We start from the raw sequence: 26226 nt of genomic DNA, 5'->3' as shown, positions 1-26226 counted from the left end.
ACTATTTTTATTATTTAGGAGTATGCCAGTAAAGGAGGCTGAATACACTTTTCAGTTTACCTATCATTTTTTGCTTTTACTTCAAAATTATAAATTATAAATTACTTTGTGTTTGTGTACATACAATCCCAGTAACTTATAGCAAAGCTTGTGTTCAAAGCTGAAAAGTTGACACACACCTGATGAATAAGTTGAAAGATGACGACTCTCTCAAGTTTTCGCTGGACTCTCTTGAGAGACAGTTTGTCTTATTTAAACCTTGCAATTTGAGCAGAGGTATGTTTTATTAATAGTTTTAATAATGCTTTGCTCTCTTTATGCATCCATATTATTAACAATACGAATTCTGCACTGGAACAAAAATAGGAAGAACCAACTTATTCTTAAAAAAAATACATATACAAGAACTATTTTTGCTGCTTTCATCATGTCATCGTTTTTGATGACATGATATAACAGAGCAGGTTTTTGATATCACAACTGTAATTCTCGTCTCTGCCAGGAGAAGGCAAACTAAGTCTTGACTGATGCATCAGGAGAGCCTGTCTCTAGTTGTAGATATGCAGTTTGTTTCTTCCATATTTTAGAAGAATATAAATAATGAAGACAACAAACCAGCTGTTTGTGATGCTGTAAAATCCAGTGTCAAGATTTCAAATAAATCTGGATGTTAATTAATTTTATTTTTCTTTACCTAAAGAACCATAACATGATTAGTGCCTAAAAAATGTAATACCAGTTTCACAGGAGTCTATCTCCTCCTACGCCTATGTGCCCACAGCAGTTCTCTCTGATCTTATGCTGCTGCAGTGAAAGCCTAGAGAGGCTGCATTGTCAGAGTTTGGAGAAAGTGCTTGCGTCAGACTCTGTCCTGCTATAAAAGCTCAGCCTGCCACTGCAGCAAGCAGTCGGGGCTTAAAGCTGAGCCCTCTATACACCTCCCCACCCACACAGACACAAAGAGAAGAGGGAAGAGCAGCAAGTCCCTCCAACACTCAGCCATGAGTAGCATCGGATATGACCCCTACTATGCCTCCTCGTTGTACAAACACCTGTATGTGGAGCCCACCTCTCGGGTGGTGGTGAGAGGGAGGACCCATGCCGGCTACTCTTCCCGTGCGTTCCCTCAATCTTCCTCCCGTCTGCAGTACTCCTCCCCCAGCCGGGTGTTGTTCTCCTCTTCCTCCCCGGCCTCTTCCTTGGAGCGGGAGCTCAGCCAGGCAGCCCAGATCAGCTCCGACTTCCGAGCCGTACGCACACAGGAGCGCGGCCAGCTGCAAGAACTCAACGACCGCTTTGCAAGCTTCATCGAGAGGGTGCGTGAGTTGGAGCAGCAGAACCGTGCTCTGGAGGCAGAGCTGCTGCTGCTGAGGCAAAGGCATGCTGAGCCATCTCGTCTCAGAGCATTGTACGAGCAAGAGGCCAGAACTCTGAGAGCAGCTGTGGATGAAGCAAGGGCAGAGCAGCAGACTGTCCTTGGTCAGAGGGAGAGGCTGGAACAAACCCTGAATTCACTGCAGGGTCGATATGAGGAGGAGATGTTGGCTCGGGAAGAGGCTGAGGGCAAGCTGATGGAGGCCCGTCGCGAGGCAGATGAGGCCGCCTTAGGAATGGCCGAGCTGGAGAAAGGTGTTGAAACCCTGCTGGACGAATTGACCTTCCTCAAAAGGATCCATGAGGGGGAGGTGGCTGAACTTCAGACTCAGGTCCAGCTGGGGGTCCAGTTAGCAGTTGAATCTGAAGCTGCTGCTCCAGATCTGTCCGGCGCTCTCAGGGACATCCGATCCCAGTACGAGAGGCTGGCTGCAAGGAACATGCAGGCGGCTGAGGAGTGGTTTAGGGGGAAGGTGGGCTCCCTGACGGAAACTGTGGCTCAGCACAGCAGTGCAGTCAAAAGCTCAAAGGATGAAGCAGGAGAGTACCGCCGTCAGCTGCAGGCCCGCATACTGGAGATCGATGCATGCAGAGGCCTCAATGTGTCCCTGGAGAAGCAGCTGCACGAGATGGAGGAGAAACAGAGTGCAGAGATAGCTGCTATGCATGTAAGTACAGGCATGCTGCAGTGTGATGCTTGTGCAGATCTTATATTATATTTAGGCTACTCACCTTGCTTTTCTATTCAGGACACGATTGGAGAGTTGGAGAATGAGCTGAGGGGCACCAAACAGGAAATGGCACACTACCTTAAGGAGTACCAAGACCTGCTGAATGTCAAAATGGCTTTGGATATCGAAATCGCAGCATACAGGTGAGATTCAAATACAGATGCGTAGATCATCAGAGTGATGATTAATCAAGTTAAAGTCGTCTTTGAGCCCTAACCCTAACTTAGCTTATTCTTATCAGTTTTCTTCATTCAAAAGAGCAGATTTGAAACGTTGAAGACACAATGTTCAGCTTCTATCGTTGTGTAACAACGGTACCACAAATCAACATAAAGTAACTAAATATTAATATACATGATAAATTCTTTTAATAAATATGTAGAATTGTATATACTGAATAATAAATATCTCAAATTCTTTAAACATTTAATTAGTTTAATACATAATTAAATGTGAAAATAATTTATTACCATTTTGATTTGTTATATTTAAAACATAATTTTATCTATAATCTGAGGATTATTGTGAATTTAATGAATTGGTCGGCTGTATCTGTCAGTGAGTGGGCGGGGCTAGCCCTGCTATGGACACAATGAGTGTTTGTAACTCATTAACTATACAGGTTAACTAACATGTGCTAGGTTCTATTTAATTTGACATAATGGCTGTTTTCTTTTTTTTTTAATTGCATAAAGTTAAACAATTATTGTCTAATATTAATAAGGTAGATGATGAAGACATAATTTTTTTTGATTAAATACTTATACACAATATGTTTGTAGGTATGTATTTATTCATGTGTTTAAATTTCATTTACATCACATATATAAACATTGAACAAAATAATTTACAATTGAAAAAACTAACACATGCTTTTAAATTATACCATGAATCAATTCTAACAAATAATATTTACATTTCATTAAAAACGATTAAAAATCTTAGTTTCAATAATGACTAGAGACGATTTGCCTCTTCCATGTTTTTTTTTTTTGACTGAAACAGGAAGCTTCTGGAAGGGGAGGAGTCTCGCTTCAGTGTTGGGGTTCCTGGGGGCGTGGCCTCCCTGTACAGCCACAGTATGGTGGCACCATTCTTCGCCCGGCCCATGCTCTCCAGTCTGAGCTCTGGCACCTCGTACCTGATGACCTCCCGCCTGCTCAGCTCCAGCACCACTGAGGGCATAATCTCTGCCAGCCACGCCCAGCAAGCAGAGGCCAGCCCCCCTGCAGAGGAAGAGGAGGAGGAAGAGGAAGAGGAGGCTGAGGAGGTAAAGGGAGAAGAGGGTGGAGAGGAGCAGAAAGAAGAAGAGGAAGAGGAGCAGGGGGAGAAAGAAGAGGAAGAAGAGGGAGGAGAGCAGGAGGAGGAGAAAGGAGAGGAGGAAGCGAAGGAGGAAGATGAAGAGGTTAAAGAGGAAGAAGGTTAGTGCTTTTATCTTCAATATTTATAAACTCAATAATTAAGACTAAGAATAATTTGAAAACTTAATGTGTTTTTTTTCAGGTGGTGATGGAGGAGATGTTGAACAGGCTGAGGGAGAGAAGGAAGAGAAAGGTGAAGGAGGAGAAGCAGAGGTCAAAGCAGAAGCACAAGAGGAGGAAACAACAGAAGCAACAGAGGATGAAGATGAAAAGGCCAAAGATGAAGAAAAAGAGGAGAAGGGAGAATCAAAAAAGAGTGAAGAGAAAGAGGAAAAGGGAGAATCTAAAAAGAGTGACGAGAAGGAGGAGAAAAAAGAATCTAAAAAGAGCGAAGAGAAAGCAGAGAAGGCTGATGCCAAGAAGGAGGACAAACCTGATGTCAAAGAAGCTGCTCCAAAGAAAGATGAAGCCAAAAAGGAGAAAGTCGAAGAAAAAGCAGCCAAGCCCGAGCCTGCTGAAGAGAAAAGCACAACAGGTAAAAAGTGAATTCTTTGGTTGCGACAGTGAAAATCTCAGCTCATTAATCAGATAAGACAAGATAAGACGCTGGCAATGCTGCTTGGTAACATGGTGCTCAATAAAACAGTCTGATAGCCATTTACAGCAACAAGTCAATCTAAACTGCTTCCCAATATCAAGAATAAACCATAAAAGTCTGACTGCACAGTTCCTCATGTCTGTAAGATGTTTAACTGCTGAATGCTAACTTGAGTGTTTGTGTTTTGGGTGAAAAAATAAAGAAATGCCTCTTGAAGCCACTTGTGTGGGTTATTTTGGCCTCTCTGTTCAAATTTTGAACTTCCATCAGAACTCCTTCATTTAAGTACATTTCTGTCTGTATCTTTCAGATCATCAGTTACAATATATGTTAAAAATGCATTTTAAAATGGTGAAACTTCCTGTTTTAATTAGACAGAATATCTGAGCTCCAATGATTAAAAAAAAAAAAAACATACACCCAGGTTTTGTTTTATTGGTGACTCTTTGAAAACTTAAAGTTGCAACATTAGGTCAAGCTGATGACCCTCCATTGTGATGAAACATCTGAAAGCCTTTTTGCTGGTTAAGTTGGTAACCACTTACATATCCTGCAGAGGTGACAGAGATAAATAGTTTTTTAAATCACTTCCCAGCCCCGGTCTTTCTCCATGGAGTTTGCATGTTCTCCCTGTGCATGCGTGGGTTTTCTCCGGGTTCTCCGGTTTCCTCCCACAGTCCAAAAACATGACTGTCAGGTTAATTGGCCTCTCCAAATTGTCCCTAGGTGAGTGTGTGTGTGTGTGTGTGTGTGTGTGTGTGTGTGTGTGTGTGTGTGTGTGGGTGTGTGTGTGTGTGTGTGCGTGCGTGTGTGTGTGTGTGTGTGCATGGTTGTTTGTCCTGTGTGTCTCTGTGTTGCCCTGCGACAGACTGGCGACCTGTCCAGGGTGTACCCTGCCTCTCGCCCGGAATGTTAACTGGACATAGACACCAGCAACCCTCCTGACCCCACTAAGGGACAAGGGTGTGAAGAAAATGGATGGATGGATGGATGGATGGATGGATGGATGGATGGATGGATGGATGGATGGATGGATGGATGGATGGATAAATCACTTAATAACTCTTAAACTACACATAAGACACAAATATAGCAAAAGTCACTACTTCACCAAAATGAAAGCAAAAGTTCATACTTCTAGAAGTAGGATTCTGTTGTGACGTAAGCAATCGATATTACTCACCTGTATAAGACAGGTGTCTTGTCATTGAGCTGACTAATACACCAGCAACTTTCCCAAAGTAGCATAAACGAGGCTAAGTGGAAACCCTGTTCTATAAATCTCAAACCTGCTGTCACATTTGAAATAGATTAATTTATAGAGATCCTAGAATTTGTTTTGGTACAATTAAGACAATTGTGTTTGCAAAAAAATGTGAAACACGTCTAAGCAAATTGGGCAATTGGGAAAATTATTTCTTTTATTTTCTAATCAAGTTTTGTTGGGAGGAAAACCACATACTCCATTTAGAACTAATCCCTAATCAGAGTGGAGCAGAGATAGATTCAGACTTACCCATGTTAAAAAGTCTCAAATCACAGAAAAAGCATCAGCAGTGTGACTGCTATTTACTATGCCTACAAACTATTGTCAGGTTTGAGTCAGATGACTATTTACATAGAATTAAAAAATAAAAAAAAATGTGCAATTAGGCTTGTAGTTGTCTGTCTTTTGTAGGAACAGCCTCCAGTGTAAAACATACCACGACAAAAAAAAACCCTGAAGGTTTAGTTCCTTATTAAATTGAACTGCTTAGTTTAAAAAAAAACATTATGACCAATAATATGTCTTACTTGCAGTAGACAATTAAATTAAAGCCATATCAGAAAAAATAAATCAGACTGTCAACCTTGGTTGTGCTAGTGTGTTGATCTAGGGCTGATTTACTGCTTCTGGACCTGTCCTACCTGCTGCAATTAACGATGCATTGATTTTCAGTCTTCACCACAATATGCAGAAGAATATCCATCCACCAATTAATTCCCCCTAGCTCACCCAACTATGAAAAGAAAAAGAAATGTAGGAATCCAACTGAAATGCAGTGGCTTGACCTTCCACGGGCCGTTTATGCTGGAAGAACCCTGTAATGAGTTTGAATTAAAACAATTTAGCAAAGAAAAGTGGGCCAACATGTATCCAATGATATAAACGACCGATAGCCATTTATTCCCTTTGCAAATGCTTGTTAGCAATCACTGTTGTCAAGTGTGATACAAATCCTTCTTCTGCTAAGTGGGGAATTTTTTTTTTTTTTCATATAGAGCCAAGTTGGTTTTTATATCCGTTTTGCATAGAATGTGAAATCAACTATTGCAAATTGCTACTCTTACGTACTTAGCTTAAATTTCCCTGATAATTTGTTTGATACTCTGAAACTTATATGCATGACAAAAAGCAAAGAAACAATTCAACTGTATGTTATAAACCTTTACAGTCTGTTATGGACTAGCAGCCATCTATTGATTTTTTTTTTTTTTAAAAAGTCTGTATCAATGATGTCTACTAACTTATGCATTCATATAACCATGGATAGACTGCCGCCCTCTTAATCAGACAGGCAAAACAAAGTTGCCTTTGTGGTTTTTTGGTTGTTGTTTTTTTTTAAACGCAGAGTCTTACACACTTTTTGCTGACTAACGTCTGGAGATTTACTTTCTCTGTGATCAAATCAATCATGTCTTATTCAGCTTATTTTAATACTTACAGAAAAAATAGTCCTTCATATATCTAAAAATAACCAAAAAAACTTCCTTTAAAGTCATTATTTATATTAAAATAAAGAGTAAAAGAGTAAAAATATTTATTAAATGAAATAGAAACCATTTAAAAAATAACCCAGTATCAGAACAAAAAGGACAAGAGACGATGTTCTTTTGGTTTTGTTATGATATTTATTGAGCAAAGGCTGCTGGGAAATAGTTCAAGATGAGTAAAGTTATGGGATTGCAAACAGTAGCACCTCATTTAGTTCTGTAATTAAATTCAAGTTCATTCTATGCATACAAGGATGCACAATTACATTTGTCTAAGTTGCTCTCAGGTAAACATAACAGACAGTGATAAAAAGCATGTTTAAGGCTAGGAGTTTTCTCAGATTTGTTAAGCTGTCATTGCTTCAGTTACTGGATGTATACTGGTGTGGTTATGTGTTTCTCCGACTCATGTTTCGTGTTTATTGTTTGTTACTGTTTCTGGCTCAGATGGCATCTTCACAAGTCAAGTAAGGCTTCTTCAGTAGAGTGCATGTCTGCGCCGAGGACCCTCCGCCTGCCCACACCCACCCCGACTACTTTAACTCAAAAATCTCCTCAACAGTCTCATGTTAAGTTATCTCTTTAAAGTGCATTTCTACCAAACAAACAGACAAGAGAGGAAAGTGCTCCACTCTTCTGAGCTAGCATGCAGATACCCCATCCCTTCTTCCTACTCCTGGGATCACCTTATAAAAGCAGAAAGAACCTAAAAGAGGATAAAATGTCTCAGTCGCTTGCTCTTCGCTGCGTCAGCGGCGAAGCTCGCTTTTAAAGCTTTCACTCAACATGCAGGTTTGAAGTTTTGTCATGTTTTATTTTGGCTTCTCTCTATAATTTGCTTTTAGTGTGGTTTCGTTACATCGCTCTAGCTGTATGGATTTCATTGTTACGTTAGTTCTTTGTGGATTGCTTATGTTCTCTCCTCTAACTTATGCCCCTCTCACGATTGCCCCCTCCTCTCCTTCTACTTTAGCTAAGCCGTCCGGAGTCTGCTCATTCGGCTTCTGCCACTTCCTTGACCGACTGGGTAGACTGCTTCTCTGTCTTCTTGGTGGAAACCAGCTTCTCCTGTAGCACCTCCTCCACCTCTTTCACCGTTTCTGTCACTGTGATGGATTTTGTGACATGCTTGGATCCATCTTCTCCAGTGGTGATTGTCTCCACGGTCTTAGTGATCACCACTTTCTGGCTGCCGTCTTCCTTAACAGGGCTCTCATCTACACCGTTAGCAATCACGTCTGCATCTTTCTTCTCTTTTTCCTCTGGGCTGCTCTTCTCCACCTCTCCATTCATGGCAACATCTTTCTTTTCTACCTTTTTATCTTCTGTTGAATCACTCTTCTTTTCTGATTTGTCATCTTTGGGAGCCTCAGCTTTGGTGGTGTCAGACTTGGGGGACTCAGATTTGGGGGAGCTAGGCTTTAGGGATTCTGCCTTGGGTGAGCTTTCTTTGGGTGATTCAGGCTTTGGAGAAGCAGACTTGGGGGACTCAGCTTTAGGAGACTCTGGTTTTGGAGATTCAGTTTTAGGAGAAACTGGTTTGGGTGATTCAGACTTGGGAGAACCTGGTTTAGGTGATTCAGACTTGGGGGAACCTGGTTTAGGTGATTCAGACTTGGGGGAACCTGGTTTAGGTGATTCAGACTTGGGAGAACCAGGTTTTGGAGATTCAGACTTGGGAGAACCAGGTTTTGGAGATTCAGACTTGGGAGAACCAGGTTTTGGAGATTCAGACTTGGGAGAACCAGGTTTTGGGGATTCAGACTTTGGAGAACCTGCCACTGGAGATTCAGACTCAGGGGACTTTGATCCCTCTGGTTTTGGGGCTTCTTCCTTGCTGGCCTCAGTTTTTGAAGCTTCTGACTTTGGAACAGCTTTTTCGGTTTTATCTGCTTTCTCGTCTTTTACCTCCTTTTCATCTTCCTCTTTGTCCTTCTCTGCTTCATCTTTTTCTTCCTTCTCGTCTACACTCTTTGATGCTTTGTCATCTGCACTCTCCTCTTCTTTTTCAGGACCCTCCTCTTCGGCTCCGGCCTCCTCCTCTTCTCCTGCTCTGCCTTCTTTTTCTCCATCCTTCTCTTTGTCAGGAGAGGCTTTGGACTCTGGAGCTTTGGAGCACAACACTGTTTCCTCAACTTCTTCCTCCTCTCCTCCTTCTCCACCCTCTTCATCACCTTCCTCTGCCTCACCCCCCTTTTCTTCTTCATCCTCTCCCTCCCTTTCTTCCGCCTCCTTTTCTCCTTCATCACCTTCACCCTCACCTTCTTCTCCCTCATCGTCACCTTTTTCCTCCTCATCCTCATCCTTAGAAGGAGCGCTAGCACTAACTTTGGCTTCGGTGGCAGCTACAACTTCCTCTTCTTCTGCTGCTTCTTCCTCAGCATCCTGCTCTTCCTCTCCCCCCTCTTCCTCCTCACCTTCTTCTCCTGGTACAGCGGAGAGCTCCTGTGCTATCTCTGCCAGAGCCTCATCAATGTCCACCTTATCGTCCTCCACCCGTGTCTCCTCGATGATCTCCTCCACAAACTTGTGTTGCACTTTCAGCTTTGAGGCCTCAGATTTAGGTTTGGAGATTTTACTAGGAGTGACGGCCTGGCGATATGGGAAACTGCTGAAGTGGGTCTCCTCTCCCTCAAGGAGTTTCCTGGTTAGAAGCAGAGTCCATTTATTGGTCATTTAAATTCTGGTTTGTACCATGAGAGAATTAGGAGCAATGTTTCAATACTATACCTGTATGCAGCAATTTCAATATCCAAGGCCATCTTGACATTCAGCAGGTCCTGGTACTCACGGAGATGACGAGCCATCTCCCACTTGGTGCTCTTCAGTTCATTGTCCAGTTGGTGGATTGTCTCCTAAGAAAAAGAAAACAACAACAGAGAAAAAGCAACCGGTTTAAAATGACAGCGCTATTCTCTTATGCACAACCTGTTGTGTCTTTGGGACTTTCTAAATTTTCTGTCTGAGCTTCCACTGCAGTAAAACTCCTTCGACTTTTGCCTTGACTGAGGGTGTTGGTCTAATATATTCTGACGCAATTCAGCATTCTAGAGATGCTGAGCCTCTGTTTCAAGGGTAGCCTCCGCCGCCCCCACCCTCCCCCAAACTCTGAGCGGTGTGATGCAAGGACAGAACCAATGAAGGCATCGATCCATGCCTCTGACTCAGCAAGGTAGAAGGGAGGGAAAAAGAGCGTGCACTGCAGTCTGCCTTTAACCATCTGGAAATCTCCCAAGCTCATAAAGAAATAGGAAAGTCCCGCAGTCGTGATGCAGCGGGGGGAAAAAAACAATTGAACATGTCTGATGTGCTGACGTGTTACAATTTTGATATTGCTGTTTGGGGAAATGATTTTTGTTTAAATGTGTCAAATAACAAATGCGTCATCATGACAAAACAGTGAATATTAAGTTATTCCAAAGCATCATATTTTATCGCACACACACAACATTAAGACAGTTCTTCGAATTTCAAAATATGCATATATACATTTCTTTCCATGTTATTCTCTATAAATAACTCCGTTCGGAGTGTCTCCCTACCTGTAGGCTGGCCAGATCGCTGTTGTGCCGGTCTTCAATATCATTCAGCTGCCGCTCCAGGGAGTCCTTCATCCCGCGGACGGACTCCAGCTCCACCGTCTTCGCCTGGAGTTGGCGCCTGTAGTCGGCAATCTCGTCCCGGGCGGACTTTATCGCGTCCTTGTTCTGCTCCGCAGCCTCGGTGAGCTTGGCATAGCGGCACATGAACCAACTCTCCACCTGCTGCAGGTTCTGGTTGGAGTGCCCTTCCAATTCGGTGCGTATTTCCCGCAGAGCCTCTGTGATGTCGGTCTTCTGGAGGTCCTTCCTCTCCACGGTCACCTGGGACGCCTGGATCTGGGCGATGAGGTCGCTCACCTCCTCCTCGTGGTTGTTGCGGATGAAGGCGATCTCGTCTTGCAGTGACTGAACTTTCTTGTCCAACTCGGACTTCACCAACTCCGAATCACCTGTGTCTTTCTTCAGGACGCGAATGATGGCCTCCGTCTCCTCGCGGATTCGAGCCTCCTCCTCGAAGCGGTCCCTGAGCCGCTGGATGTCCTCCTCGATGTGCTCGGTGTCGAGTTGGATCTGCGCCTTGTCGCGGTGGATCTGCTCCAGAACGGTGCGCAGCTCTTTCAGCTCCTGGTCGTAGAGGTCGTCCAGCTGATTGCGGGACACCTGCTTCTGCCGCAGCGCCTGGATCTCAGCCTCGATCTGCTTGTTCTGCTGCTCCAGGTAGTGCACCTTGTCGATGTACACGACAAACCGGTCGTTGAGCCCCTGAAGTTGTTCTTTCTCGTTAGATCGTTTGTAGTCACCGTTAAGGATCGAGGTTTGACTGTAATCAACGCTGTCGGCGGAACTCAGCACAGTTGAGCTGTATGCCCGGGGAGCTGGTGCGTTCACGGTCCTCTTGTAGGATGCGGTCATGGTGGAGCCCGGGCTTGTCCGGGACCATGACTGGGAGCGAAAACCGCTTGAGGGGGTGCCGCTGGGGCGGCCGTAGCCGTAACTGGTTGTTCTTGTATCCATAACTCTCCTGAAGGGACTTCCTATCGTGTCCACCGGGTAACTCATCCGGTCAGACTAAGGTAGAAGATGCACACGGGAATGAAGGGAGACAGTGCTGGCGGTGCAGAGGCGTGTGGGTGTCAATGTGTGTGTGTATGTGTGTGTGTATGTGAGTAGGTGAGGGGTGTATGGCTTTCACAGCGACTGAGAGAGGCTCCGTCTTCTCCTTATATACCGGAGCTTCTGCCTCTAACACGGCATGTCCAAGCAGTTTTGTTTCGTCCTATGAAGGAAGGGAGGGGATAGAGAGGAGCGTCAGCTGATGGTCCTGGGACCCTGCTCAGCCTGAACCACGTGGCTCAGATGAGCTACGTGGGTGTGGGATTTAGAATAAACTCGGAGACAGTGAGGCGATGTGTCCACTTACGTTCTTTCCAAATTGTAACCGCTGACTCGTTCCGATCATTTCAGCACCACAGACAGCGACAGTCAACTGTCAGTCGATTCCCCGCTGAGGGAAACGGCAGCATTTCCGTATCACAGAATATCGACAACAAAAGAGCACTCCATCACAGCTTTGCGATTCTGCTGACTACTGCTGAGCCAAGGTCTGCAAGCAACTCTGCTTCACTTATCTTGTTAGTTCAGTGACTCAAATCAAGGTTAGGCGAACATACAGTTTTTATGTGGTGTGCAGCCGTATTCAGCCCTCTTGAATTACTAACTTTTAGGACCGACTTTCACGATAATTACAGTTGCAACTGGTTTGGGCATAAATAGTTCACATTTAGTCAAAATGGATAAGGTATATCTGCAGACAGCGTTGTTCACATTTCACCACTTATTCTGGATTATGACCAAATTTTAGCTCCATTTCTCTTGCCATTTGCAGACTTCCCTGTATCAGGTGAGAAAAAGCCTTCCCACAGCATAATCTTGCTTATGTTACGTTTTACTTTGGAGATGATGTCCTCTGAGTGTGTAGAGACCAAAGTTATGAACAATTCGACAAATTCAAATTGCACTAGAAGTAAGAAGACAGGCTACTGCATTCTGCACTAGTTGCAGATCAATAATTTCTGATCTATGCCAAAGTATTTTGAATTACCGTAGCCATGATGGTATTTAAGTATAAATTTTATTCTCTAGATCCATGTGATGGGTGCCATGTTTTATGTAGCCTTTTATTTATCTGCTAACCTAAGGTGGTAAGCCTGATTTAATAACAGAGCTCACCAGCTCTTCAATTTTAAAACCTCCATTAAAGGTCACAAAAAATGTTTCTCTACTAGAGGAACAGTGAAATATCACACACACTCACACACTCACTTTGTCTACGTTGAAACATCATATCCAACCTTTGCACTATGGGTAACCATGGAATCAATGTTACCCCCCCTCCCCCCCTTTCCTTTTAAGCTGTGTTGTCTGAGAGTTTTCTCTGAAGGCTTGGCCTCATTAGCCGATTATTGATCACCATCAGTCTTGATGCCTTTGTTCATTATTCGGTCACTTGGATCAATGTGAAACCATTAGTAGTTGTTAGAGGTAAAGTGTTTAAAAACATGTTATTTCTACATGTTTGTTGTGTAATTATGTCTAAATCAGCAAGATGAGAAAATTACTTAATGAGACATTGATGAATAAATGTTTCCCAAGAATTATACAGATTTTGAGATTTGAGTTAGTTTTGTTTTTTTGTTGTTTTTTTTTCCAAATAGAGCAAAGACGACCTGCATTCCCCTGCTGTTCTCTCATTGGAATTCCCCTGAAAGCTTTCAAGAATCTCAACTAATGCATCAAGGTTAGCCAAATTTAGATTGCTCCAGAGACAGGAAGGCAGACAATGAGAGAGAGTGAGCTAAAATACAAAGAGAGAGATGGACACAGTGACTTCCTCGCTGTGTGTGTGTGCGTGTGTCTTTTTAAAACTGTGATACCAGTAGTAAATTACCACACTTCACCAACAAGCTACTCTGTTGCTGATGTTGCAGTGTCCTTTGCCTTTGTCCCATGACTTGCTTTCTCTTTTCTTCGACGTCATGCTACCAGCTGTAGGATTTCAGGTCTAGTTCTGCTTTCCATGTAGGATCTATTAAGGGCAGTGGTGGCGTGATGAACATGATGCACTGAGGGTGTGTGGGTACACAACAGTTCTAGGCTTCAGCGCATTGCAGGAGTGTTGGAGTGTTTTTAAAAAGGCAATGCAGCAGAAACCAGCTCGAACAGCTAAGACAAGCCCATCCTAGTCGGTGTCAGTCTGTCCCAGCCTGTAACCTGCGGATGCACATCCAGGGGCGTAGAGAGGCTATCGATCCTCTGACTGGGGTCAAGGCCACGTATTGCTGGGATGGGAAATATATGCATTCACATTTGTAGGCTTCAAAGTCAACACGACCTCATCTCCACTTCGTGTACTGTTCTGAACAGCATATCAGGTCCAGATATTAGGTTTTAGACAATAAATTAAACAATATCAAGCTAAAAAAATATAATGGTTATACAATATATCATGTAAATTCTCAGTGTTAAAAAATAAGCTCTTCCCATATTCTTTTCTACATTAAGCTAATTTTTATTTGGTTTAGTTAATTTAAAGTTTTGATATAGAGCTACACAGCTTGATAAAAGGCTCTGAAAAGCTATTTGTGATGTTTCCACTGTTGGCTGCTGGTTTCCCGCTTTGTCTTAAACATTTTCAGGAGCAGAAACGGGATGATGCGACTCAGTGGAGCGGAAGGAAGGACACATTTGATAAAGTCATAAATAAAACAGGATTGAAGCAGCTCAGTGCTTCCTTTTGACCTCGTGAGGGCTAACGTCTCTTTATACGTGCAAATGTGTTTAGAGATGATTAAATAGGCAAGTCAGTAATGATATTAGTACAAAAGCTGCATCAAACTGCCTTTATATTTCTCACCACACATAACTGTGTGTGGCGCCGACTGTGTTAAACCACAGTCTTATTTTGCCTGCAGTCATTATGCAGGTGTCCTTCACCACAGAGTAGGTTATTGTGTCCAGACTGTAACTGCTGTGTGTCTTCAGGCATTATTGCACCTATAAGGCTGAGAGTGAAGAGTAATAGCACGAGGCAGACAAAGAAATAATTTATAATCGTAAGGTTAACTCATCCAATCCTTCAAATCCTTCAGGTTATATGCATAACTTTAAGAACCATAACCATAATTAAGAACCAGTTTTTCCATTAGTGGATCCAGAAATGTACTTATTTGACTAATTTACACAATTGTTGCCTTTCTAAACAGTCCTGCATCAAAAACGTCTGTTTTCATATTCTTGGATCTTGCCAGGAGTTTGTGTATGTACTGCTTTAAAATTAATAATTTACTTTTACTTTTTCTTCTCTTTTTTTGGGATATTTTACAATAATTTTTTATGTATTTCTTGCCCTGTGTATTGTTTTAGCTTTTCTCCTTTTGTACACGATAGTCATAATTTCAACCTCTAACATCAAACTGAAATTATCCTAATAAATTTGATAAAATATGCCTAGTGATTAATAATGTGTAATTATGGCTTTATTAAGCACGTGGAGTTAGACGTGGAGTCTAAAATAACTGTACAGATGTTCATGGCTGTGTGAACAAATATGTAAACTCTAACACTTTACGCATTAGGACCACAAAGGCTGAACATTTCAGCTGACATTAGAAGAGAAGCCAATAGATGCCAATACTGTTCACTTTTCAAATTGAGTTATTTGAAAACTAGCTCCTTTGCTTGCTGATTAGGCTAAGCCCCAACGATGTGGTTCAACATATTCACACTGAATTTGCACGTTAATATCATTAAGCAGATGCCAAGGGATCCAGAACTTCTTGCCTACGGAAGGCTGGCTCAGCATGCAGCATATAGACTGCATCTGGGCTGCAGGCAAGTTGAAAAATTGCAGCTGCCACATCTGTGACCTTTTCCCATCGTCAATAAAAATGAGGTACATAAATTTGAAAATTGAACTGTAGAAAGTTACAAAGTACGACATACTGTCTAAACGCTGCATTTGGATGAATGCAACATTAATTTTGCCTATAAACTTTGCAATATCCTTCAGACTGATTCTTCTTTATAATTTTACTGTTACACACTATTCAATGCTTTGAATAATTCGTTGAAACATAAAAAGTCGTCCAAAAAACTGCCTACAAATATTTTTATTTTAAATACCAAAAGTTAAAAGAAAATGAAACTTTTATTCAGCGAACTGATTTGTAAAACAGTGTTCTGCAACTTGTGCAGTGAAAAACTCTATTTCTTCACGGTCGTTTAAAGGACTAAGGTTTTCTCGGTTTTCTGAGATGGATTGGTTGGACTTGTGAGGGCAACAGGATCAGGTGGTGAGGTGTGGCAGCCTGTGGCAGGTTGTAGATATCCGTGTGGGGTGATGATAGTGGGTGGGCTGAAGGCAGTGATGTCACCGAGTACATCGGCGGTGGAAGGGGGGAGTAAAAGAAGGAAAGGAAGGGAGGGGTTGCACTGGGATCTGCAGTTTATCTGCAATGCATCAGTAGGTCCTCTCTGCCTCCCCCACCTCAGAGAGTGAGCAAATGTAGATAGGTCTATTTCTTATAAGTGATCCACTGTGGACGTCTCGGTAGCAAGAGAAATCCGATTCTTTATTCCTGTGTTTGCTGAAGATGGCTGGCCAAACTCCAAGCCGTGTTACCTCAGACACATATCGATTGCAAACACATGCACACACACATACAAAAGGGCTCAGCCAAATGGGATTTAACAACCAATACGCAGATAATTTATTGTTAGGACTGGCTGTTGTTAATCAGCTGGGTTAATATTCTAAAATCAATAATGCAAATACGTAGGAAATGGATACCACCACACAAATCACCTGCTCATTTACATTCACTTGTCGGCCATCACTGTAAATCCCCCAGCTCTACCTGTTTAGTTGTTTTCTTCACCAGACAGGAAAAAGAGCGTCTGTAGGGGAGTCTCAGGTGCCTCACTTCCACCACGCAGTGTGGCACGGATTGTCAAAGCAGCCCACGCATCTGAGCCGCACCGCACCACTCCAGGGGCTCCTTTAGTTCTAGGTTCATAGGATAATGTTATGGTATGGTTAGTCCGTCACATAACACAGTCCATTGACTGGAAAAACATAAAACGTCACTCCTTGGGACAAGCACAAGACATGCTAATGCGCATGTATTTGTCACCAGATTAGTATAATCCACCGTTTGGTGTTTGCGTTTGATTTGGGACAACGTAGCATCAACACTCCACCTCCTGGAGTCTCATTCTCAACTTGTGTTCAAAGGGGAGATTACAAACTGCACACCGGTTTTTTAAATTGTGTTACTAGGCCAAGCAAATCTGGAGTGGTGCGAAAATATTTAAACCATCTTCTTATTCAGAATATCAGAGAGCAGATCCAACAGAGATGTGAATGCAATTAAACCTATTTTTTGTTTTAATGCTCTTAAAATTAGAGGTGGATTCTAAACAGAAGGACATGAGGGATGAGGAAAGTTATGGAAGAACACATGGCTGGGCAAAACAGGAACGCAATACACACACACATACACATAAAACGAGTGCTAAATATATACTGCTCACTGAAAGGTGATACTAAATTTAACATCTTCTATCACTAAATTAATCATGTGGATCAGAGAAAACTTTTTTTTTTCCTTGTAGCATTCCCACAAGTTGTGCTGTCCTACAGCTAAATACCATATCATGAGCTGCCAATGTGTAGGGCTACTTTAGACTGATGTAGAGCTCGAGGTGCTGCGGTGGTGCAGGGAGTAAAGCGTGCAACCTAAATAATGGGTCGACTCCCGACCTTTGCTGCATGTCTTCCCGTTCTCTCATATCCCACTTTTATGTCTGACATCTGTCAAATAAATAAGATCACAAGAACAAAACCTTTAAAAAAAAAACAGTTGTAGATCTGGTTTTAATTTAACGAAGTAAATGTTATCAGCATGAACGTAAATCCCTCACATTCTAATGATCCTCCACAATCAACTGTGTGTCAGATTTTAGAGCAGAGTCTCCATCTGTCAGTTTACTGAGCAAATGAAAACCTCATCTGAGATCCAAAAACATATGTCACAAATTTGTTTCCTTGTGTCTCGGCGATGAGGAACGACAAATAATACTGTTATTTAATCTGCCATTTATTCTGCTGTTTGCACCGTATGCAGCATTTGTGGCCACAAATAAATGACTTTGGAGACTAGCCTGGTAACCACAGTGTTTACTCCAGCTGTGCATTATGTAGATGGATGGTCTGACTCGTAGCAAAGCTACCATCAGTTACTCTGAAAGCTTTCTGCTATGTGTTAAATGTATTGCGCACTTAATGGTCACACAACAGTAACATGTTCAGCAGGACCTTGAATTGTAACTTGACATCAGGTGGCCGCTTGCGGGATTTGGCAAAGTTGTCTTTTTTTATTTTTATTTTTTGAGTGTCTGGCATCTTGCAGACATAAAACATGGGAGTGCAAGTGAAGTGGACTTACTTCACATAAAGAATCATGCAAACACTGATTTTAGTGTTTTTACAAAACATTTAATTTTGACAGTGGAGCAAAAACAGAAGGAAATCCACATGGGGTGCATTTCTTTGCAGAATGTTTGTATATTAATCTATTTCTTCCCATGACTGTATTACATTTCTGGCTACGTGCATATGAGACCCTGCCTCTGAAACGGGTGTCAGCAGGTATTGTGTGATGGTGTAAGTTGTCGATATGTCCTATCACCAATGTCACCTGAAGAAATTTGTTTACGCATGTTAGTTTGTAAATAGACGCATGCAGCACGCCCGCAGACTTATAATGTCTGTGTGTTGGATGTGGTTGTTCAGGGCTGAGACAGAGACATGGTCCACAGAAGATCAGTGGGTTTTTGTTTTGTTTAGTTTTTCTGTCTACATCACATGTTTTGACCAAGATTTTCCCTCTCAACTAATTGCCAAGCCAATTTTAGCAGCTTTCTCTCAGGGGTAACTGACATCTTCTTACCACAAGCCAAGCACATTAAACTGCATCATCCCCACTGAGGGTGATCACCTGAGACGCCATAGTTATTGCATTTTCCTTAAAGAAAATCCGCCTGACTCAGGCACAAAGTTCTCTTTATAGTTTAATCGAGTCAGGTACCTGGTGGGTCATCCAAAGGGGCACAATATAAAAATGAACTGAAAGATACAGTGCTCTGAAGATGGCAACCCCACGCATCAAGAAACCTGTTAATCCAGCCTTCTTCCCTGTTATCGCTTCTAGTGTTACAGATTTCCTCAAAGATGTTAACTGGAAGATACTTTCTGGTGTTTAATGTCATCCATTTACGTACCGGTCACCCACAGTCCCCAGAAGTCAGGTACTTATCATTTTTGCAAAGTCATGCATCACCTTCTTCTCCTGCTACCCCTGCAATCCTTTCCCCCACTGTCTTTGCCCAGACACAAGCAGTTTTGCAGTCTCTTATTTATGTCTCTGTGACCTCCTAAATCATTTACTGGACATTTTAATGTTATACCCCTCCGCGAATTGTCTCCATGCGCTTCCTCGGAAAATTACTTCAGTGCGTATTTTCCGTTGCCGAGAGAAACCTGAAGAGAAAAATAAAGACTTTTAATGACACTCGCACGTGTAACTGCAGCAAAGACTGGGCACGCCTGCCTCATAGCCAAGCCCGACTCATTGACTATTTTCTCCGATTTGAGCTCACAATAACAATGAAAATCATTCGGATCAAATCCACAGTCACACAGAAATCAGTATAAACTGTCATAAGCATATTCTCACCACATCGAAAAGATTTTGCTACAAGAACAAGATTAGATAGTTGCACTCTAATTTTATTTAATTTTGACTCACCGAATATCAGGAGCATCTCTGGTCCACTGGGAATCTTTAGATCAAACTGTTGACCTTTTATTGAGCCAATGATCATGTTTACTGCATCAAACTGAGCAACACATCATTTTACTTCAGATCAGCATTTTGAACGGCTAGTCTTTTCTCAGACAGACTAGCCGTCTGAGAAAAGACTATGGTGTTATGCTGAATCATTCTGGGTGCAACTGATCAGTTATTCTGCATCTGTTCCAACAAATTTAATGCCTGTCATAGAAAATACATTCACAAAGGCCAGAGAAGGATGGTGTACATTCACTTGAGAGATTTTGCGAAGGCTAAAACGAGCAGGAGCGAAGTTAAAAACCTGAAAGTCCGACTCACATCTTTGACTCGAGTTTTAAAAGATCTTCAGCAGCAATTGCCAGTTATGAAAGAGATAAGCTGCGATATGCTGAGATCTCTGTACGGTTTGGCTGACATTGCTCCCCAGTGACTTGTGGAGAACAAGGACACTGCCTGAAAAGGGTTTGCTGTCAAGTATTGGTAAAAAGAGAAGGCATCAAACCTCATATTTAAGAAGCAGTGATGAAGAACATGACAAGGTTTTCACATATTTCTCGTTGTAAAAGGTTATGAGGGTTTGCCTGTCTTAAATGTAGATGATTTAGGGTGGAGTGTCTGCATTATCCAAATGATGGTCTTAACCAGAATCTGACACAAATATGAAACCGAGAAAACCTTTTGGGTTAAAGCAATGGAGCCTGTGTGTGTGTGCCTTCTGTATGTCTGGCTCCCTTCAGTATTTCTCAGACCTGTCAGGGGTTTGCCGTAGAGGCTGATTGAGGTGCAGAGAGGAAAGTGGAGTCATGCTGCAGAGGCTGAGCTGCAGAGTCATGATCCAGCTGATAGAGAGGGGATATGAGGGCGAGGAGGGGGTGATTCAGGAAAGGAGGAATAGAATAGGGAGAACATTGTGTTGTGTGTGCTTTTGGGATGTTAACTATAAGTCTAAACCTTGTTATGTAACCGTATCTGTTGCTGCAGAGAAAACACTGATGCAGTGAAAGTGTGGTCTGTCATTTTTTATTCTGACCTTGTAATTACTGCTCATTTGTTTATCAGACTTTCAGTTATTGTGTGGTGCAATTTGGATAAGAGAGAAAGGGTTTTATATGACGATGATGTCTGACTCTATTAACTGCAAGAAGCAGCTAATAATAATAGTATATTTTAGAGAATTGTTTTTCCAATGTTCTTTCTTTTTTATTTCCTCAGTATTTAGTGGAAAAACCTTTTAAGATGTATGACTTGTGTCCAACATCTTGGGTCTCTGTGGTCACCTAACCCTCCACACCAGCATCATATTTCAGAACCAGCATGAGGTTCACAAGCTTGCAAGCGATACACTTTTGTTTGAAATGCAACAGCAGTAATTATAGCCATACACTCCAAATCAAGGCCACAGATTTTTCTAAAAAAGCTTATCGTTTTGTTGAGATGCTTCGTCCTAGTCACTTACATTAGTTTTTGTCATGTCCTTCATAACATTTGATCATCCTAGATAAAAGGAAAATGCTTGAAATGTATTTAAAATTCTGTCTAGACTTCACCTTTGAGCAGACACATTTTTTACAGAAGACATCTTTATCTGTAAGGAGGCATTTTTCCACAACACAAGAACCAAAACTGTACTGTAACGCATAATCACTCTCTTCTGACTCCCTGCAGTAGGGCATAGATCAAACCTGGGTATAAAAGCATTTGAAGCTTTTAGTGGTCTCTGAAGTAATGTGAGCTCCATTGCTGGGAATTTTTTTTTTAAATGGAAAAGATTAGATCTGCTACTCGGACTTGCCTAGGTAGCCAAAAGGGGGGGAAAAAGAGAGAAAAAGAAGCATGTTATTGGTCTGACAGGTGATGATGTATTGTTTGATGTAACATAAATCAGTTACAGTATTTTAGCTCTGGTCCTATCGGTAAACATTTAGATTCTTCTCATAGTGAAAATGGAAATTAACTGTTTCAAAAACGTCCTAATTATTACGTCCCAATCGGCGGGCACTGGATAATTACCCAGCAACGGCCATTCCAAAGCGGAGCCCTGCTCACTTCATTATTTGAAAATGAGCACTTTTGGTCAGCTGGTTTTAGCATTGTACAATGGCTGCTGGAAAAGCAAAGCATCTTGTTTTTTTGGCTGCAATGAGCATCATGTGTTCATGCTTCCTCGCAGTCATGAACAACAGAGATACCTGACTTCATTTTGTTACTAAAACATGTTTCTGTAAATGTTTTTTTATGCGCATTTGAAGCATTGCTCTAGAAAAAGGTTATTGGAAACGGCAAAATTAAAAATGGCATTATGTTCAAAAACATTTAGACTTGCTTGAGGTAGATTTTTGCTTTCCTGAAAAAGAATGACTACTCTGAAAGGGCACATGGAAACATATTTGCCAAATAAACAACTCCCATCCAATGGTGGGTCTGTGCCTTACCAGAGGCACGAAACTGAAAAATTTCTAAATCCAAACCTCCAGCACAGAGAGGAGGACTGTCCGCCTGGAGTGGCCGACTGGAGGCACTCCAGGTTGGGAGGGGAGTGGTGGAACGCTCCCCTCCACCGGTTCATCTGTTGGTAATCTCACAGCTACATTGCCAAAGAAAATTGTAGTTTGCACTAATTACTCCCTAAAAATGCATGAAAAGGATGGGTTGTTATCCTAATAGAAATTACTTAGAGACGGTTGAAGCCTTACATCATGTTTCTGTTCGAGGTTTGCTCCTTTATGCTGCTTCTCTTTGAAGTTAAAGTTCTCATATTTTTCAACATGGTCAAATTCCACTTTTCTCTGATCCCACATCTACTCACACTTTCATTGTGAACTGTGGATTGTAATTATTTTTTACATTTTGGAGTCCAGATTTAATATTTATATATTCACTGCTCCTTTAATCCTTATTTCTACAGCTTTATTGATTATCAGCTTCTCTTTGCAAAGTGTAGTTTTATAAGAGCAGCAAGCCAAGTGACCCACTGCAGCAGAATATAATGTGACTTGTACTTACAGCTTAGTGTTTCGTAGTTCTCTCCTATTTTTTTCTGTTATCTTATTGAAAATTCAAAAGCTTTTTTTATCAGCTTGCTTGGAGTAAGGTTCTTACTATGAGCAGTGCTACAGTAGGGTCACGGTTGAGTAAGTCGTCTCTTTGGTTTGGGTCATGAAGCTCAGAGTCACGCAACCTCTGCTATTGAATGGCAGTGGCTACGGGTAATTCTGCATATTTCATTAGATTGATGCAGCCTGCAGAAAACTGCTGTACTCTGGCAAAATGCGTATTTTCATGTGTGTTTGTTTTAGACAGGCCTGCTAGGATATGCTGTAAACTCTTTAAATAACATTTGATATATGTTTTTCTTTTTAATAAAGTCAAAATTAGGAAGTGGTGATTTCCTTCCATCTAAGTCCTTTTTGCTGATCCACAGTCAAAGGTAGCACTTTTTCTCTTGGGGGATAGATCAGAAGGTCCGAGGCCTGCCCGAACATTTTTTTTCTTGCAGGAAGTACTGTGAAAATCTCCAAAAGAAAACATCTATTTAGCATATGTCTGAACCACATCACAGAACTTTCCAGAAATAGGGAGAAACTATAATGTAATGAGGTTCCCACAGCAAAACCTTGTTCCTACTAAGACTGTATTTTTTTCAGTAGTTTGGGATCCTTGTCTTCCAGGTGAGGTTTGGACTTCTGGTAGAAATGAAACCATTCCTGAAACTGAATCTCTAAGTCATCCAGGACACAATGCATTGGTGTGTATGCCCAGGGGCAGAAGGAAACCAATTCTGGAGAAGGAAGGCTTTCTTCTATTGAGTATGGTGTATGTAGAATAATATAAAATGTTGCCGACATAGTGGGTGTAAAATAATTAATAAAATAAAATGTTGTGCTACATGACTGGCTTTATTTTTACTCTTACATTTGACTTTATGACACTAAAAATTACAAGAGGATAGCCAATATTGTCTCCAAGTGTATTCTGGGTAAAACTTGTCACCAGCCGTCCACCAACGTCTTCATTGGTCTCTTGGCAACAGATGGCAACTAGCTAGAGCAGTTTTACGGACTAAGTTAACATGAGTGGAGCTCCATGGAGCGGCAAAGTGAAAAGGATGGAAAAAAGAGAGCAAGAAAAAGCCAAAAGCTGGACACATATTTTGTCTTGGAGATGAACCGGACTTTTTTTTGGCAGCGATTCAGACCCGCCAAAACTGCCAGCCCAGCGACGGAGCCGGGCTAGTTACAGGTAGCAACTCTGACATTATTCACAAAGTGTGAGTTAACTGTAGACTGATTGTAAGTTGTATCAGCCCAGCCGCCTAGCTTACATCCCTTTTTTCTGTTGGTGGTACAGCGGTGATGTCAGGGACTGAAGGCTGAGTTATAGTTGGGATTTTGGCAGTTCGGGTTGAGCGCGAGCGAACCAAGAGAGCAGTATGGCGTTTATGGTTAAGGTTTACATTAGAGACGCCTGGGAGAGCATCGTCCAGTTTCTGCGAACGGCGGCGCGCGCGATCCGCGCCGAGTTACAAACATCCAGAGGAGCTCGCGGATGCGGCGCGTGCCTCTGCCTGTCCGCTTCAACACGCGCTGCTGCGTGCTCGGTTCAACGCGTCAACAATAAACCTAGCTTCAGCAGTAGCTAGCTGCTACAGGCTCTGAGTTGAAATTGATCAAGTGTCAAAATGGTCCGATCCTATCCGTGGGTCTGAACTGATTTTAATTTGTGTTGTTTCATCACTAGTGACCAGTAGCCTCATGTTTCTGTTGTTCTCTTGGTTTGTTGTCTGATGGATTTCAGAAATGACATAGTCGCTCTCTGTGGTTGTGAAACTTGTAAGCTCCGCTGTTGCGGGCATGTCTATGTTGTAAAGTTATATTATCATGAGCTTTAGTATTTGTGTATATAGGGCCCTGTTATTAGCCCCACACCCCGGCCCGACTCGACTTGTTCCGCTAGGGTGTATGCCTTGACATTCTGTACATAAGTACCACTAAAAGGCATGATGAGAGTAGATCGGTATGAAGGAGATCAATACACATTGGTAACAAGTTAAGAACTCCACTGAGAACTTGGGATTTTGGCTATACAAGGACTGAATGACCTGTAATAGAGAAAGCAGCCCACTCTAGTGTTAATGCAATCCCTTTAAAAGGCCTAGACGGAGACAGTCATAGCTTTGCAAGAAAAAAAATTAACATCTGCACCACAACCTGGTAAAAAAAAATAAATAAATAATAATAATAATAATAATAATAATAATAATCTTTTTGAATTACATATTTGCTTGCCCCCTTATTTTTTGACAGTGATAGACATTTATGTTTGCATTTATTACAGGTTTCCAAGCGATAAAATGGTCAAATAAACAGTGCAGCAGAATATCTAAAAAAGCATGACAAGAGATTTGGCCTTTCCTTTGAGAGACTCATGCTATACTCTCACCCTCAGTGAGAGAAAAACAAAAGGAAACTGTCAGAAGCTGACATTCTCCCCTGGCTGACTTACTCCGATGGCTCTGATGTGCTAAAATGCTTCGTCTCAGCCACATGAGGCAAGCCTTCATCAGCATATTGGGTTTCCTCTGAGGATGGAGAGGTAGATGAAAAGACTGCAGTATGAAAGATGTGAAGTACTTTTCATAAAGCATAAAGTTTCTTTTCTAAATATACCACAAAACATTTACATCTTTTTTCTTCTGTTTTACTCTTGCCCCTGTTTGTACTAACTCTTCAAAGATAAATGATGTTATTTAAATGTAAGTTGCTCTGTGGTATTGCAGTTAACTCTCCTCCCTGCAGTGAAATGGCCTCCAGTTCCAATCTTGGCTCATCTGCTCTTTGTATGTAAAGATTGCATGCATTTTAGATTAATTTGTGATGAACTCAAGACCCCTCGTTGCCTGATTGACTTATAGTTTCCCTGCGACCCTCTATGTAAAAGGCTACATAAAATGAATATTCATTGCCTTGCAGAAGTATTCATAAACCTTTAAGGTTTTTACATTGTGTTGTATTACTATCTCAAACTTCAATGTTCATTATTGAGCTTTTGTATGAGAGAAACTAATACGAAGTCCTTTACTGTCTAAGAGGTTTTTTTTTTTTTTTTTCATGTTCATCATTGATTAGAGTAGAACTGATTTGCACACAATATTCTGTTTCTTTGTTTTGTTATGTTTTGTTTTCGTTTTGGTAAGACAATTTGAAATGTCCATATTATTTCCACTGTTTCATAGTTATGATCCACTTCAGGTGTATGTTCCAAATAAAATCCCCAAAAAGCAAGTGGAGTTTGTACCTTAACCTGACTAAATGTGAAATGGTTCAAAAGGAATACTTTTGTAAGGGGTTATAGTTCCTCGTAATTACTATGCGTTTTTCAATGAAACTTTTTGAACTGTGCAATGTACACATTGCGTTTGTGAATTTGTACTACATCCACTCACTTGCTTTGTCCCATCTTGCATTATGCACGTTTACATTTCCCTTATAGTTCCAACCTGACGTCACTAAGAGACTGAACTACGGCCGTACATATCTCATCGATATTTAGAAACACACATTAGATCAGGTTTCATGCCATCATGTAGCGCAGAGGTTCCCAAACTGTGCGGCGCACCCCCTAGGGGGGGCGCCGTGTCATTGCAGGGGGGGCGCGGGAAGCCGTCTGGATGAAAAAAAAAAACCAAAAAAAACATGAACACTGTATGTGCTGGGTTTTTACCTTAGAATGGCCCAACTCTCTGTTATTCTTATGTCAATTTGATACAGTAGAGGCTTCCACACTTCCCATATTTGTGTCCTCTGTCACTTTTATCAGTTAAAACTGTTTAATCCGTTGTTAACATGTTGTAACCTGTTTTTCCGAGCCGCCTTTAAACGCAACATGAGCGCTACGACGCTCGCGCTGGGTTTCCACCTGTGAAGGAGACCTGCTGCTGCTGGGCGGAGCTACGTA

The 26226-nt window shown here is 41.8% G+C and overlaps 2 protein-coding genes across 2 annotated transcripts; one reads left to right on the top strand and one right to left on the bottom strand.

The window, feature by feature from the left end:
- Positions 1-896: 896 nt before the first annotated feature.
- On the top strand, positions 897-4284 carry LOC106952556 (neurofilament light polypeptide-like). The gene is made up of 4 exons (XM_015040740.1): positions 897-2042; positions 2124-2248; positions 3111-3526; positions 3609-4284. Exons 1-4 carry the CDS (start codon positions 1002-1004, stop codon positions 4010-4012), a joined length of 1986 nt encoding a protein of 661 aa, XP_014896226.1. The 5' UTR covers positions 897-1001; the 3' UTR covers positions 4013-4284.
- A 2652-nt stretch (positions 4285-6936) lies between these two features.
- Positions 6937-11619, bottom strand: nefma (neurofilament medium chain a). Its single transcript, XM_015040739.1, has 3 exons — positions 10361-11619; positions 9549-9673; positions 6937-9462 (listed from the first exon to the last, which is right to left on the bottom strand). Exons 1-3 carry the CDS (start codon positions 11417-11419, stop codon positions 7812-7814), a joined length of 2835 nt encoding a protein of 944 aa, XP_014896225.1. The 5' UTR covers positions 11420-11619; the 3' UTR covers positions 6937-7811.
- Between the last annotated feature and the right edge of the window lie 14607 nt (positions 11620-26226).

This window comes from Poecilia latipinna, unplaced genomic scaffold, assembly GCF_001443285.1.
Source record: "Poecilia latipinna isolate Pla-1442-1.1 unplaced genomic scaffold, P_latipinna-1.0 Scaffold524, whole genome shotgun sequence".
Lineage (NCBI taxonomy): Eukaryota > Metazoa > Chordata > Actinopteri > Cyprinodontiformes > Poeciliidae > Poecilia > Poecilia latipinna.
Note: the sequence above shows the minus strand (reverse complement) of the source record. Positions and strands in the feature narration are given on the sequence as shown.